This window comes from Trachinotus anak, unplaced genomic scaffold, assembly GCF_046630095.1.
Source record: "Trachinotus anak isolate AG129_WGS33_773 ecotype Australia unplaced genomic scaffold, CSIRO_AGI_Tana_v1 ptg000002l, whole genome shotgun sequence".
Classification (NCBI taxonomy): Eukaryota; Metazoa; Chordata; class Actinopteri; order Carangiformes; family Carangidae; genus Trachinotus; species Trachinotus anak.
Genome location: NW_027273853.1, coordinates 8,285,208 through 8,300,086, shown reverse-complemented (window position 1 = coordinate 8,300,086; position 14,879 = coordinate 8,285,208). Strand labels below are relative to the sequence as shown.

Genomic DNA, 14,879 nt, shown 5'->3' with positions numbered 1-14,879 from the left:
TGTTTTTTTTAAAGATCGATGGCAAGTCAGTGGCCTAGTTTGAATTGACTGAACATGCTGTTGAGTGGGATATCGCAATCTGCAATACTTGATTATATAACAAGACAATACAGTTAAAATGGAAAGTTTTCATGAATGGAGCTGAAACACCCACAGAAGAAAAAGGGATGGGACTGCCACATTGGAAACTGTTGCATCTCCATAAGGAATGCTTTACCTCCACACAAATAACATTTAAAGAGCAGGATCACCCAGATTACAAAACAGATATTTTCCCTCCCACCTCTAGAGGTCTCAGGCCATCCAGGTAGTTTTGCTTTTATTTGTGCAGGTTTTGTGATATCTCAGATTTCTGCAGCATCAGCTCCACAAAAACTTAAATGGGAGGGGACAATGTGTGATTACAAATAAAAAATTCTTATTATACATGAATGTGTAAATGTTAAGCATACAGCTAAAAACAGCAAAGAGAACACTGACCAACACAATACAAACCATTTCCTAATATTCATGTGTTCTGTAATTTGGATGAGCCTGTGTCCTAGATTCATTTGAGATGACAGTACATCTCATACAGAATAACATAGGATACATTTTCATGCTATATGGGCTTATACAGGGCAGATATGGTGATTTAAGTCCATTCTATACAGCTCTCTGTCCCTTGGTGACTAATTACTGAATGTGTTTTATCTTGCTCAGAGCAGCTTATATTATTTTCAGTGTCCTTAGTTACTGTGTCTGCTGCATAATATGATGTGGGATCACTGGAGAGGCCCAATCTACTGCTGTGTGATGGGAGAGGGGAACTCGACCTGCTCCTCCTTCCCTCTCCTGCATGCACTCCCAGTGTAGTCAATTACCAAGATGGAGCTGTGCGATTGATCATGTTGCAGGAGGCCTGCACAAAGGCCCTCAGTTCAATAACGACAAATGTTCCCCTCAGCAGTCCTCACTTGATTTTTGTCAGGCAGTCTGTCTATAATGCTCACTATGAACACATGTAATCCCTCAAGTTTCAGGCTTATTGATTACAAGAGGCAGATACATTTCAACAAAGACCACAATCAATAACCACAGCGGTGCACAGACAATATAAAAGTCTTTAATCATAAATAATTGAATCAGATGTTCATGGATGAGTTGCACAGAGGCAGTTTTATTTTTCCTCCTCGTGTCAGCATCATTGATGAATTAGGTGGTTGGACTCAGTGTTTAGGAAGTGTGATGGGCAGGGAAGTGAGAATTCAGGAGTCTGTGTGACAGAACACATGATGAGAGAGAAAAAAACCTGTAAAATGTGATTTTCAATGTGAAGTATCGCTTAACAACTCAATCACCTCAGTCATTACCTCTTTAATCACAACATACAGCAGTCAACAGAATAAAGAGACACCGGCAGGTTTTAATGACCACTCCAGGTCTTCTTCAGCGTCTTAATGGGCCTGTGAATAATTCAAACAATTCACACCTGCACGGACACAAACAAGTGGTTTTTGTACCTTTAAACATCAATGAGCCACAAAACCTGAATCATAAATTTCCAAACATTAAAGGAGTAGTTTAGAAAAATGCGCTTATTTGAATATAAAGCTACAATCAGCAGTCAGTTAGCATGGCTTAGCATGAAGACAGCAAGCGAAGGTGAGTCCAAGAGTAAAAAGTCTGCCTGCTGAAACATCTAAAGCACACTAATTAACATGCTGTGTCCATTTTGTTAAACGTGTAAAAAATGAAGTGCAAACAGCGAGTTGCTAGGCAACCAGAGTGTTGTATAATGTGTTAATTAGTGATTTTTAGATGTGTTATGTGGATTTTTTTTGTATCTTTTCGGAGTCAGAGTCAGGTTAGCTGTTTGCCTCTGTCTCCAGTCTCCATGCTATGCTAACCTAACCAGCTGCTGGCTATAGCCTCTTATTTACCGTACATACATGAGAGTGGTTTAATCTTCTAATTGCATTTGCTCAAAATTTAAAAACATTCCTCGTGGCTTACATCTCAAGTACATCTCCATCCTAACTACATTCAAACAACATGCTATGCTGCACAGCTTTACAGATATCCCTCAGTGTGCCGCAGCTGCATTTAAATGTAGAGGACTCCACTTCAGACTGTGTTATTCATCCACATTCTGCCCCCTTGTCCCTGTTCGACTAATTGAAGAGGGCAAAGGCAATGGCATTCATCATATACAGGAGGACCGACCATAAAGGGCAAAAGAGGGGCTGATAAAAGAGGGAGAGACAGACGGCACGACACGCTATAAAAGCCAAAGGCCTCTGGTGGAGACTGATGCAGGAGAACTGAAGCAGCAGCAGGGAGGAAATGTAGACATCAAGGAAAAAGGAGAGTAAAAATATAATGTCTCAAGTGGGGTTCTGATCAGATCTGCTGCTGTGGTGCTGTTGGCACACTGTACACAAACTACACAACACATAAAGCTGCTCTTTGTTTCTGCAGTATATTCTACCTCTACCACAGGTGAACAGTGCAAACGCTGCAACAATATGAGCTGACAAATGGTTTGCAATTAAAAGACACTTCATGAAATCCCTTGGTATCAGTGTGACTGATAGCACAGCAGCCAGAGGGGGCTGAACTGCACCCCCAAGAAAACAGGCATAAACAGTAAACAATGAGCTTGTATTCAGGCGCGGTGAAATACATCCCTTGTTTTATGCGACTGGTCAGTCAGATGTATAAAGCATTTTGTGTAGCGCGGAAAGAGCATCTCTTGAATCTCAAGTGTTTAAAGTTGGCCTATTTCCGCCCTCGTCTAGAGTCCTAGTGAATGGACGATGTTATACATTCATTAGAGGAGAGAACTGTCAAGAGCCTGGCTGACAAATGACCTTGGCCCCTAATGCCTGCCCAGCTGTAGTGTTTGTTTTTTTTTTCCTTCTTTTTTTCTGGGGACACTGTGGCGTCTGTGATTTTTTTTCTTTGATGAGGCTGGTGATATCCTCTTTATATTGTCCACAAATCACATTAAACATTAAAAACCAACAATGAATTATTCCATCAAACAAGTGTTGTCTGTGTATCAAAAGGATGATATATCTCATTCCCCTAAGATGTATGTAGACGTCCACTGTTGTCAAAAAACACATTGCTGAGCCACATTTGGCTGACGTGCTCCTTCATTATGATGAACCTGGGTACTGTAGTTTATCATAAGGACTACATACGCCTTCCTGCTGCTGTGTGTAAATAGTCTGTAAGGCATCAACTATGTCTTAATCCACAGCTGGAAAAAGTCCCCACTGAACACACTTTTTACTCCTTTTTGAGCAATGTTGGCTAAAAACTACAGAACCCAGCACTTTCAGGAATTTAGTGATCCATTTTTAAAAAACTAAACTTTATATTTGTCACATGTAGTAAGAACAAATGGGGATTGAGTGCCTCAGGCAGGGTAACAAAGTTATGCCGAGAGATGGTGTAGCACATTGTTGAGTTACTTTGACCTCTAAAGTAGCAGCTTTGATAACACTAATTTGATAACACAAATCCAACTTCTCATGGGATTTGTTGACAATAAGAAAAATACAGAACAAAACCAGCCTCATCATAAACAGATTACACATAGGTAAAACAACATTCACAATTACGTTTGACACATAATGTATAAAATAGCCTTGTCATAAAATCAGTGCTGGTATTACAAAGCAATACAATAAAGTATAAGTGTGAAAGTAAACTAGCATGAAGAGGGAGGGGGAAACCAAATCCACCATCTCTGTATATTTTCTTACCATGTTTCCTTTGCACATTTTTTTAAATTTAATTTAAGGATATGAACAAACTGTGTGACAATTCTGCTTCTGTAAATCTTGAGAAAGATTATAAGAGCTGTGTGAATAACCCAGAAGCAGAGCTCTTGAGGGGAAAAAAACAACATGCCGCAGAGAGAGCATGAGAGAGACACAGACAGAGAGACAGAGAGAGATTCAAAGTATCATGAGTCATATCCTGATGTTACATAATCAGTCTGGGGCACAAGTTAAGTGACAACAACAGGTACAACCTGGTTGATGCACCCAGGACATGTAGGTTTAGGACTGTCTATTAAAACATCATTGACTTATCCCACTGCTATTATTAGCGTTTAGACCTGTTAATTAAAATCAGTGTCATTTTCAGACCTTTCTGCAGCAGAAGGTGCCTGATTAGAATCGAAGCTCTTTTTTTTTTCTACAACGCTGAGATGTTCAGTGACGCATTAGCAAGGATGTGTTCGCTGCCCTCTGTGAAACTCGGATTTCTCCCTGTCTCTCTAACTGTGTCTCCACCACACAATGAATCATTGATGGCGTTTTAGAGAAATAACTGAGCAGTGATTATTATTGCAGAGGGCCACTGGGAATGTGTGTGAGTCCCAGACAGTTAGTTAGTGAGTTAGTTGGCTAGGTTCCCTGTCTCCTCCTGAGAATGAAAGAGAGTGTTCCAGTGCCATGACCAAGAAGCCAAGATGGCCGTCACAATGCCCGCTGCCGCCGCCCACAGCTGCGAGTCCTAGGGTGGGTGCCTGTCTGCTGTGATGCCCGTGTTTTTTTTGCAAAGTGAAGGGTGATGATGATGGATGCCGTACACAGACTTCCACTGTGCATCCCTGCGTCACTGTGCCTCCCATGACTCCACGAGGCAGCGTCCTCAGACCCCCAGCAAGCTGTCCACATCCTCCCTCAGTGAGAGTGTCAAAGCCTGAGACTTTAGCCAGTGTGTGGTGAGCCAGAATCAGAGCACTTACATGCTCTATGCTTGTAATGTGAGTGTCTCTAAGTGAATGAAAATGCAGGATCCTGTTGAGACAAAGAATATAAGACACCTGCTTTCAAATGAGTCTCTGCAGCAGCTTCTGTCCACTTAAAGAGAAGAAATACTAAGCAGGTGATGTTAAGAGCTGAACAAGATGACTTGTGTGTGTGTGTGTGTGTGTGTGTGTGTGTGTGTGTGTGTGTGTGTGTGTTTTGTTTGTTTGTTGTTTTTTTACAGTACCTGTGTTGTGTTCCTTTCAGTAGCTGCTAGTCTGCAAGAGGAGGGAATAACAGAATCAGTACCTGGATATTTATAGGAACAAGTATTTGGCAGATTTCTCCTTCTTGAATCTGTCTCAGTATCAAGACTGTGCTCAAAAACACTGAAAGCACTTCCCAGCAATGTGAACTGTGAGACCCCGGTGGAAAAAAGAGTCAATACTTGTGCTAGAGGATAAAAAAATATATATAATGAATAAAATAAATCAATTCATCATTAAATGTAACCGCGTTGAGCACACGGACAAACATGACATGAAAAGAGCCTTGAGGAGTGCAAAATCCAACAGCAAGAGAATTCTAATACTGTAACACAGGAGGTCACATTACCATGCAAGATGTCACGGTTTATATTAATTTTCTATCGACATTTCTCTGTTAGAAAGGCAGTTACATAAAAGAATTACACTGAAGAATGAGACTGTGAATAGTGAATACGCAACACTTCAAATTTAATAAAAAAAGACATGAACCCTCTAAAGCACATAATGATTTAAATTTTTAAAAAAAACAATAGGAAAATAAAACTTATTTTATTGTACTTTACCATTGGCAGTGGTACTATATCTGTGTTCACAGATACAAGTACTCAAACTGTAATAATAAAGGAAACGCTTCTCATTAATATTCAGTAAAAATAAAGGTCAAAGAAAACCAAAGACGCTGCAGGTGACATGCAGTTTCACTGGGTGGTGGCTCTGCCACTAGGGATTATTTCTCTCAACGCCCTGAGCTGCTTCACTACAAGATGCTCATCAGTGTCAGTGGTACCATCGCAATATAGCCTTCGGTTTACCACACCAACAGCGTCTTTAGCCTTCATGTGCAAAGACGTTCAGTTGACAGAACGGGGATATACAGTATTAGAGGTACTTTACCTTTACGTGTGGACTTGGACTGACTAGCAGCCACAGTGGTCAGGTCTGCTGGTAGACCTACATATACACCACCATAGTTCCTGAGAGGAGAGGAGAGGAATTATGAATTATGTTGTGGTGGTTCTCTCTTAAGTACAATTTTGTTTGTTGGCAATGCATTAACTCTTAATATCTTTCCCACGGTTCTTGAAAGATGTCACACCTTTTCTCTAATCACATTTGGGTTTATGTGATGATACGTGTACACATTATCATGTGTTACAGATATATTAGGATAAAAGAGTAAATTGATTTGATGATTTTACTCACTACGCATCCTCTTGAAACCAAGAGTTTTGAAATAGATAATTAGACTACTTTATTACCAGTTATTATCTATTAGAATAATTGGTAACAGTGGTGATAATTTTAAATAACTCTATCTCTGAGATTTGTGGGGTAAAATAGACGACAGGCCTTTTTGATTCTTTGACTTGTCATAGTACAAAAGTACAGGTGTTACTACCATTGATATTATGTCCCAGTAAGCTGACAGCCAGTGAGATGGAATTTAGCCATAACAGTTTTTACTTTCTACATTTATGCACTGCTCAGCACTTCTTTGAAATGCTGTTATAATTATTGATGTCTTACTGATCTTATTTTATTATTATTCAATCTCATTTAACATCAATACTTTTTTGCATGTTTTATCTCTTTTTATGTGATGCACCTCGGTGCATGTAATTTCTTTGTTGTTAAGTACTTTGTGCTACATTTCTTGTATGAAAGGTGCTATACAAATAAAGTTTATCAACATTGTTATTGTTTTTATTACTATTTACAACTGTGCTTTTCAAACTGTGACATGTCTTCATTTGAAAAACATATTATATATACTACAAAATGCAGTTACACATTGCATTCATTATCCAAAATCCAACAGAAAACTAAAAAGCTAATAGAAAATGTCAACAATAACTTGGAGGAAATTAGCAAAATACCTTCTTTTCTCATCGTCTGCCAAGGGATCTTCTGTCCTGATTGAGAGAAGAAGCACAGGTCAGGTCAGCTCTTAGGAGCATGGAGGACTAAAAACACTCACAAACAAAGTAACTCGTGAGAAGCAGTAAACACTGAACAGAGGAAGTGCCGTCACATGGCTGCAAAACATTTGAGGTAAGCTTCATTCGCCCTGTCGGGAATATCACCAGTTCCTTTTTGGGAGTTCTCAACAGCTGATGATCAAACTGAATTTCAGGTTTTGAACCAGACTATTGAACTATTGAACTATTGAACAACCACTTTCCATAGATCCACAGATTCTTGTTGGTGTTTGTTTTTTAAGGGCTGACATTAAGCTGCACCACCTAATCCTCTCTCCAGCAGTGTGAGCAAAATAATGACATGCATTTCACTTTTGGGGTGTATTATTCCCTTAATCTTGGGTTTCACATACAGGTAATCTCTCTCTCTCTCTCTCTCTCTCTCACTCTCCCTCTCTCTCTCTCTCTCAGACACACACTCTCTCTCTCTCTCTCACACACACACACACACACACACACACACACTGTCTGATTCCTGGAAATGTTTTTGCTGCTCCTCTCTGAGCTTTGATAAGCAGTAACTAAAGTACAATCCGTCCTTTGACTGATACTTAATAGAAAAATGTGAACGGTCACTCACACACATAAATGTAATTATTTTCCTAATTAGATTTGCATTGCAGGTCAGGAAGAAAAGACCTATATAGTTCAATATCACGTGAAGCAAAAGAAAACCAATTAAAGCAATGCTTTCATGTAACTTGTGTCATATACTGTGCCTCCCTTGAGTTTGTATAAACAGTCCATTGTCAATATGCAGCAGTAGTCACAAAGTTTTATATCTTTCAAAATCAATTACTTATGTTAAAAAAAAAAAAGAAAGAAAGAAATTCAAGCCGCAAATCAAAACTTAGGTTTAAAATGGGCCAAGCCTGACAAAATCTTCAGATGACCAGCCAAATCTAGAAAAAGCTCCACTGTTTTACAAGCTACTAACAAAATAATAGAGCATGGACATTGAATGAATGGATACAGTATACAGTAACCAGTATATACAGTACCTGATTTGAATTTTTGTTTTTATTACAAATTATTTCTTTTAATGAAAAGCAATTTAATACTTTTAATTACACATGCTTTTTATGCGATTTACTGTAAAATGCTCTTAGATTGGTATATTCACAGGTGTATAACTTCAGTGCAGTCGGTGTGGAGAAATATTTTGCCACCACACAGACGTGAATACGACAGTATGTGTGTATACATATATACAGCTCTTTGGTTGGTGCCCTGTATGGTGTGAACGCAGGAAGGCTGGAGGCTGGAAAACATTAGAAAATGACTGAAGAACTTACACATCTTTGGATGCATCTGCAGGTCCTGAAAACAGATGAAAAGACAAGAATTAATTAATCCATGTGTGCGTGATTGTGTGTGTGTGTGTGTGTGTGTGTGTGTGTGTGTGTGTGTTACCTCTCTTATAATTAATCCCTGTGTGTTTACAATTCATCAACCATACAGCTGTTTCTTTCCAAGGCCATCATTCAGCAGCCATGGGATGTGAGCACCACTGTATAATATATTCCACTTCAATACACCCCTTATATAACAGCTCTCTTCCCACTATTCAAATAAATCAAATAAATCAATTAGTTTAACAGCTAAACTGAGGGTGACACTGGTAAAACTCCTTTAATTACTCAGAGCGATAAAAGTGAAGGTGCAGAGCCTCGAGTCAGCTGGCAGTAATTTAGGGAAGGTGGCAACGCTGGAGAGCACTTCATGAGACCACCTGGGAGACTTCCAGGGAGCCCTCATGGTCCTAATCAGGACAGTTGGGGCAGGGAAGCTTTGACAAGTACCAAATATGACCAAAGCTGAATGGTTTATACAGTATTCTCAGAATTTTCATGTATTTAACATAGCAAATATTACATTGAAAATGTATTCAGGCTTGTCAATGTACAAAATGTCTCTCAGAATTTAAGTTCATATCCTACTAATTTTCCCAGCAAATACATATTGAAAGAAAAGTAATGCGAGCTGAATTACATTTTATATGAGCATAAAGAGGAAATGTTTTTAATGAACGTATCTGCCAATGTGTCCCAACACATAACTGAACCTATATGCAAAATGTTACCTGACAACAGTTTTGCCTACAATATCCAGCATTTAAAATTAGGGAAACATCATGGTCTTGAATTAGAATTTCAAAAGTCAACAGTAACTTAAAGCATGAAACACTACATATTTACTGTATTAGCTAACATTGACTGAGCTTAAACCACAGTCTCTTCCTAACCTTTACCAAAGTGGTTCAGTCGCTTAAATCTACAGGAACTACATGCAGGAATCAGGATGCAAACCCCAGTCTCAGATATAAAAGCTCAGGACTTTTTACCAACATATAATCCATACTGACCCCTTCCCCAGAACTCCCTACAATAGCACCAGTAGTTTAAAAAACGTTGGTATGTAGTACACACCCTTTAGTGACTTGGACACAAGATTCATTTGAATAGACTTAAAGAAATAAGTTAGACATTTAGGAAATAAGCTAATTAGCTTTCTGGCAGAGTGTTAGACCAATGTCTGTCCATTAAATATAAATCTACCAGCAGCAGCCCATTAATTTAGTTTAGCTTAAAGACTAAAACAACAGAAAAACAGTTCTGTCCAAATGGAAATTAGCTGACTAATTAACACATTATCTTGTTTAATCTGCAAAAAGAAAAAAAGTGTAAAAATGACTCACTGGGGTTTTACTGGGATGATGAACCACTCAGCTGTCTTTATGCTAAGCTAGGCTAACCATCTGCTGGCTACAGTCAAACCATTGCCTTTAAGGCAGGAGATAAGCAAATTAATTTGAGTGATCAACTCCAGTTTTATAGTTCTTGTACGTCCCACACATTTTGTAGGATGTTTTACTTTCTTCCACTACATTTCAGGGATATATTGTAAATTTGATTTAATATTTGTCGCAAATATTTTGTAGATTAAGCTGATTCAACACTGTAAAATACACTGCATGGCTACAGTTTGAGCCAGCCATCTGTCTGATACACAACTCAAACAGTCTTCTTCGGAGGAAGATTTACTTTTTTACTTTACTTTTTTTTTTTACATTTGTGGTCCAAATGTGTCATGTTCATAACATTACAGAAGGATGGGAGCAGGATATTTTTTTGGTGCAGATTACGGTTACACACCACCTGCAAAGGTTTTATGGATATACATATGACTCCTGATCGCTAAAATCATAACTAGTGCCATTCTTCAGAATGAGCAGATTTAACTTCAATATTCTTAGGTCATTTTAATCCTAATATTGTTTTGATTTATTTGTTTGTTTTTAAAGGGACAAGTAGCCTACACAAAATGAACAAATAGCAAATACACAAAACAACATGGTACAATAAAACTGACATTAAAACTTTGAAGGCAGGATTCATACTTCAGCGTAATATTTTTGGGGTATTGCCATTTTAACTCAAGCCAGTTTGAGTGTGTAAAGTTGCAGTCCAATATATCCAATATTAGTTTTCACACTCTCTAATAGTTTTTGTTGTTAATGGACACAAAGCATAGGCTACAGTGTAAAATGTCTTGATTCCAAATGACACTCATTCTCTTCATCCCAGTGCTATTTGCCTCTTTTATGGACCAACAGCAGCTCATTCTTTGCTGAACCACAGGCAGTCCACTGAACTTGATTCGGATCAAAATAAGATCTTAATAGATTCAGCTGGAGGATAATCTGACTTCCTCCTCAAACGTACAGTCTCACATTGAAAACACTGGGAGAACAAAAGCCTAAATTCTAATTTTCGTTGCCATACCTCACTGTATCAGTATAGAAATGTACCTTGAAAATGTCACCACAAGAATAACATGTAGTGGCAGCAAATGGGAAAATCTACATCACACAGAAATACATGAATTTCATCCTTGTAAATGGAATGGGGGGCCTTTTTTCACAGTAAATGTTTGAGTCTGCTGATATGACACAGGGGCCATTCAGTAGCCTGACAAAAGCTCATTCATATCCAAGGGTGCACATCTGGCTGCATAAGACTAGGGATGAGCAATGTGATATAGAGTGCACTGAAGCGGTCATTAGAGTTTGGAAAGACCACAGCTTGAACTAGAACATTCTTGTATGACTGGATTTTAAAACTTCCTGAATGATTTTGCTTGTGGTCATGATTTGGACAGTGCCTTGAAGCACACTTTAACCCTCCCTAGCAAGCATTTGCAAAACAGTGTCTTATCACACACTATGATGTAGTTATAAGCACATATACTGACATGTTTATAAAGAACAGTAACAAAAATTACATTTTCTTCTGTAAAGACATATAATATATTATTAACAAGAGCTTTTTTGCTACATTATCATTCATTATCTGTTTGCACTTATGGTTATATATGGTTATATAGAGTTATAGTTAATAAAACACTAATAAACACAGATATTCTGTGACCAGCCACCACCCTGTATGGATAAGGGGTATAGATAATGACTGGATGGATATATGCTAACAGCTACATTATGGTGTGGTATAAACCATTTATTAAACATTCATCGTCTGCTTACAAATGGTAAACATGATAAATATATATATGTATATATATATATACATATATATATATATATACACACACACACACACACACACACACACACACACACACACACACACATATATATATATATATGTGTGTGTGTGTGTGTGTGTGTGTGTATATATATAAGTACTGCTTCCAAAGGCTTCACAGGGGGGTTAATGTAAAGTGTTAGGTAACACATTAATCATATGAATATTTAAAATGGTTTACATTTTTTTGTGTTTATTAATGTACAAATTTAATTTATTAGCAGTTTATACTGTAGACCAGCCTCCAGGATAAGTTATAGTAATAATAAACACATACCACTACATTAAAGTGTGTAAAATAAATCTATTTAATGTTTATATTCTGCTCATAAACATGTGTGGGGACACAGTTATACATCTTAGGTTAAAATAATGTAACCTTTGAGCAAGAGTTGCTTCTATCCTAATGGTAGAGAAAATAATGGTGTGAGAAACGGTGTCTATGGATTCTGGCCTGGTGTCAGCTGGCATGGACGAATGAGAGCAGCCACTGGTTCACATTTGTCAAAGTGACAGGATGCCACACGTCCTTGACATTGTGCTGAATGTTGACCTCTAAGAAGGCGCAGAAATGAACACACATGTTGACCTTCATAGACAAACAAGCCGCACTCACAACACACTCGGACACCTACTGAGATGTTGTTCGCAGACAGTGTAACCTCTAAGTAGATCAAACTTAAAGCAAAAGGCCACACTGAGTCGTGTTTCCCAGTGGCTGGTGGTCTGGTCTGTGGCTCTGTTAACATGCCTGGTAAGCACTGATTAGGTACCTGTAAGCACACGCACACATTTACACAAGCGCAAACACACATCATACTGTTTTAATGGGCAGTGGTGGTGAGGTAATCCTGCAGATGCTTCAATCTAATTATTACCTCAGTTTGGCTGTGGTGCTCTGAGGTTTGCTCAGTGTAATTTAAAACAGGTCTTGTATAAGCCTAAATCAACTGTCTGATGTGTTATTTGAAGACAAGACACAATTTAGCAGGTTAACTGGATGAGCGTTAGTATTACTATCCAATAAAGTATTTCCTCCATTCAAATATGTCCTCCAGGCTTTATGAATGAAACCTGGCCATTGATGGAGTATTTCAAAGCCTCCTGCTTACAGGCACAACCAGCATCAGTCAAGAGGGGGGACAAAAACGGGAGAATGTCAGTGAAACTGCTTGTCTTTCATCCTCAAAATCCATGGAAACCAGCGCAAACACACCAAGAGCAGAGAGACGCATGAATGTAAAAAACCAAGCACGACTTACAGAGGACTTGCTTTTGTATCAGTGTAGACACTGACATTATAATTACAGTATCAGTGTCGTTATCATTATCAAAGCAGTACATTCCTGAGGATACTCTGGTGTCTTGTACCAGAATGTGGGAGACCTTTCATGATCGACCCACCATCCGTGGCTCATGCATACACATGCACGTACACACACAGACACACACTACAGTGTGTTGGCAGCCAATATGTACAAAAAAATGAATAACTTTACATTTAGAGACATAAACATACATGATGATATGAGGCTGTCTATTTATTTATGAATGAAATCATGACACTAAGATCACCCCCGCTGCCTCCATACACAACACACACACACACACACACACACACCCATACACATATACACATGGACATACACTGAATGCAAGGGTAACCCTGACACACTTCATTTAAATTCAAAACACCTTCTCCTCTTGGTGCAGATACAGTGACAACTCTCTCCTTCACACTCTCACCCATTATCACACACTCTTTCCCTCTCTCTCTCTCTCTCTCTCTCTCTCACGCACACACACACACACACACACACACACACACACACACACACACACACACACACACATATATATATATATGTATATATATATACACATACACAGATGCCTGAAACACTCACCCCCTCCTGAGGTACTGGTGGCTGAGGAATTGCCACAACCCATTTTGCATCGATGCAGCCACCGTCCAAGCAGAGCAGACACGCTTAACAAGAAGAAGAAGAGGAAGAAGGAGAGGGAGGAAAGGAGGGAGACCCAAAACACATTTGGAGAGGAGAAAGAAATGAAGAAGAGAGAGATGAAGGAAAGAAAGAAAGGAAGGGAGGAAGAGAGGGAAGGTCAAAGAAATGTCTCACAGGGATCTCCTTCGGTCGTGTCCCCCTCCCCTCTCTTCAGACTTGCGTTTATCCTCTCTGCAATGCAATGGGAAGCTGAGAGTGAAGTGAAAGCATGGAGAGAGAGGCTTTTATACGCACACACACACACACACACACACAGAGAGAGAGAGAGAGAGGAAGAGAGAGAGAGAGGGAGAGGGGAGAGAGAGAGATGCTATGCCCTCACATGATTTGCTCTTTCCCTCCACCCTGACATGGTTGCCCGGGAAACCAGGGGAAAGGAGGAGGAGGGTGGGGTGAGATTCAACCAATAGGGAGCTTCCTTTTTATATAAAGGTGGAAAAAATGAAATGCATTTGTGGGGCATCAATATATCAGCCTGTGTGTGTGACATCCTGTAAAATCCTCAACTTGTCATTGTGTGTTAAAAAACAGAGGACCTCTATTCATGCTTTTCCTAAGGGTGGGACACACACACACACACACACACACACACACACACACACACACACACACACATGCACACACAGCTGACTTGTTTAAGCTAATGACAATCAATGAGAGTGAGAAGCTGGAAAAGCCTTGAACAGTTTTTCCATGAAACCACGAGGGTTACGCCGCTTTATAGCCCCCATTAAATCTCAACACATCTTCTTGTGTGCTCTGACAGGACTGGTGCAGTCATATGAGTGCAGTTTAGATAGCAGGACGCATTGCATTAGCACACTCCACTAGTGAAACTAATCTCACATTCAGTCAGTGGTGTTATCCTATCACAAAGATGTCTGTGTCACTGAGAGTCAAGTTTTTTTTTTATTTTTATTTGAATGAGAATTTCAGTGACAAATGCTGTTTCTGAAAAAGCCTGAACAAAAATGACATCAGACTTTGTCCTTCACATTTTTTGTGCTTGACAGGCTCATTTTGGTTTCTACCAGTTCGTATACAGGCTCTCATGAGAACAACTTGCTGTTTGCAGGTATGCCTCATACACTCAAAAGTAGAGGTGATAAATGAGATTGGAGACTGTATTATCTACCATAAAGGAATAGTTTCACTTTTTTTTTTAAATTCACTTTATAGCAGAGAGTTAGCCGGGGTGTCTTATATCTGTCAATTAAATCTAAGGCTACAGCCAGCAGCTTGTTAGCTT

General features: G+C 39.1%; 1 protein-coding gene across 1 annotated transcript; it reads right to left on the bottom strand.

Moving 5' to 3' along the window:
- Positions 1-1,490: 1,490 nt before the first annotated feature.
- LOC139630412 (overexpressed in colon carcinoma 1 protein) lies at positions 1,491-13,827 on the bottom strand. Its single transcript, XM_071493821.1, has 6 exons — positions 13,511-13,827; positions 8,295-8,319; positions 6,898-6,933; positions 5,915-5,994; positions 4,999-5,029; positions 1,491-4,802 (listed from the first exon to the last, which is right to left on the bottom strand). Exons 1-5 carry the CDS (start codon positions 13,551-13,553, stop codon positions 5,025-5,027), a joined length of 189 nt encoding a protein of 62 aa, XP_071349922.1. The 5' UTR covers positions 13,554-13,827; the 3' UTR covers positions 1,491-4,802; positions 4,999-5,024.
- Positions 13,828-14,879: the final 1,052 nt, after the last annotated feature.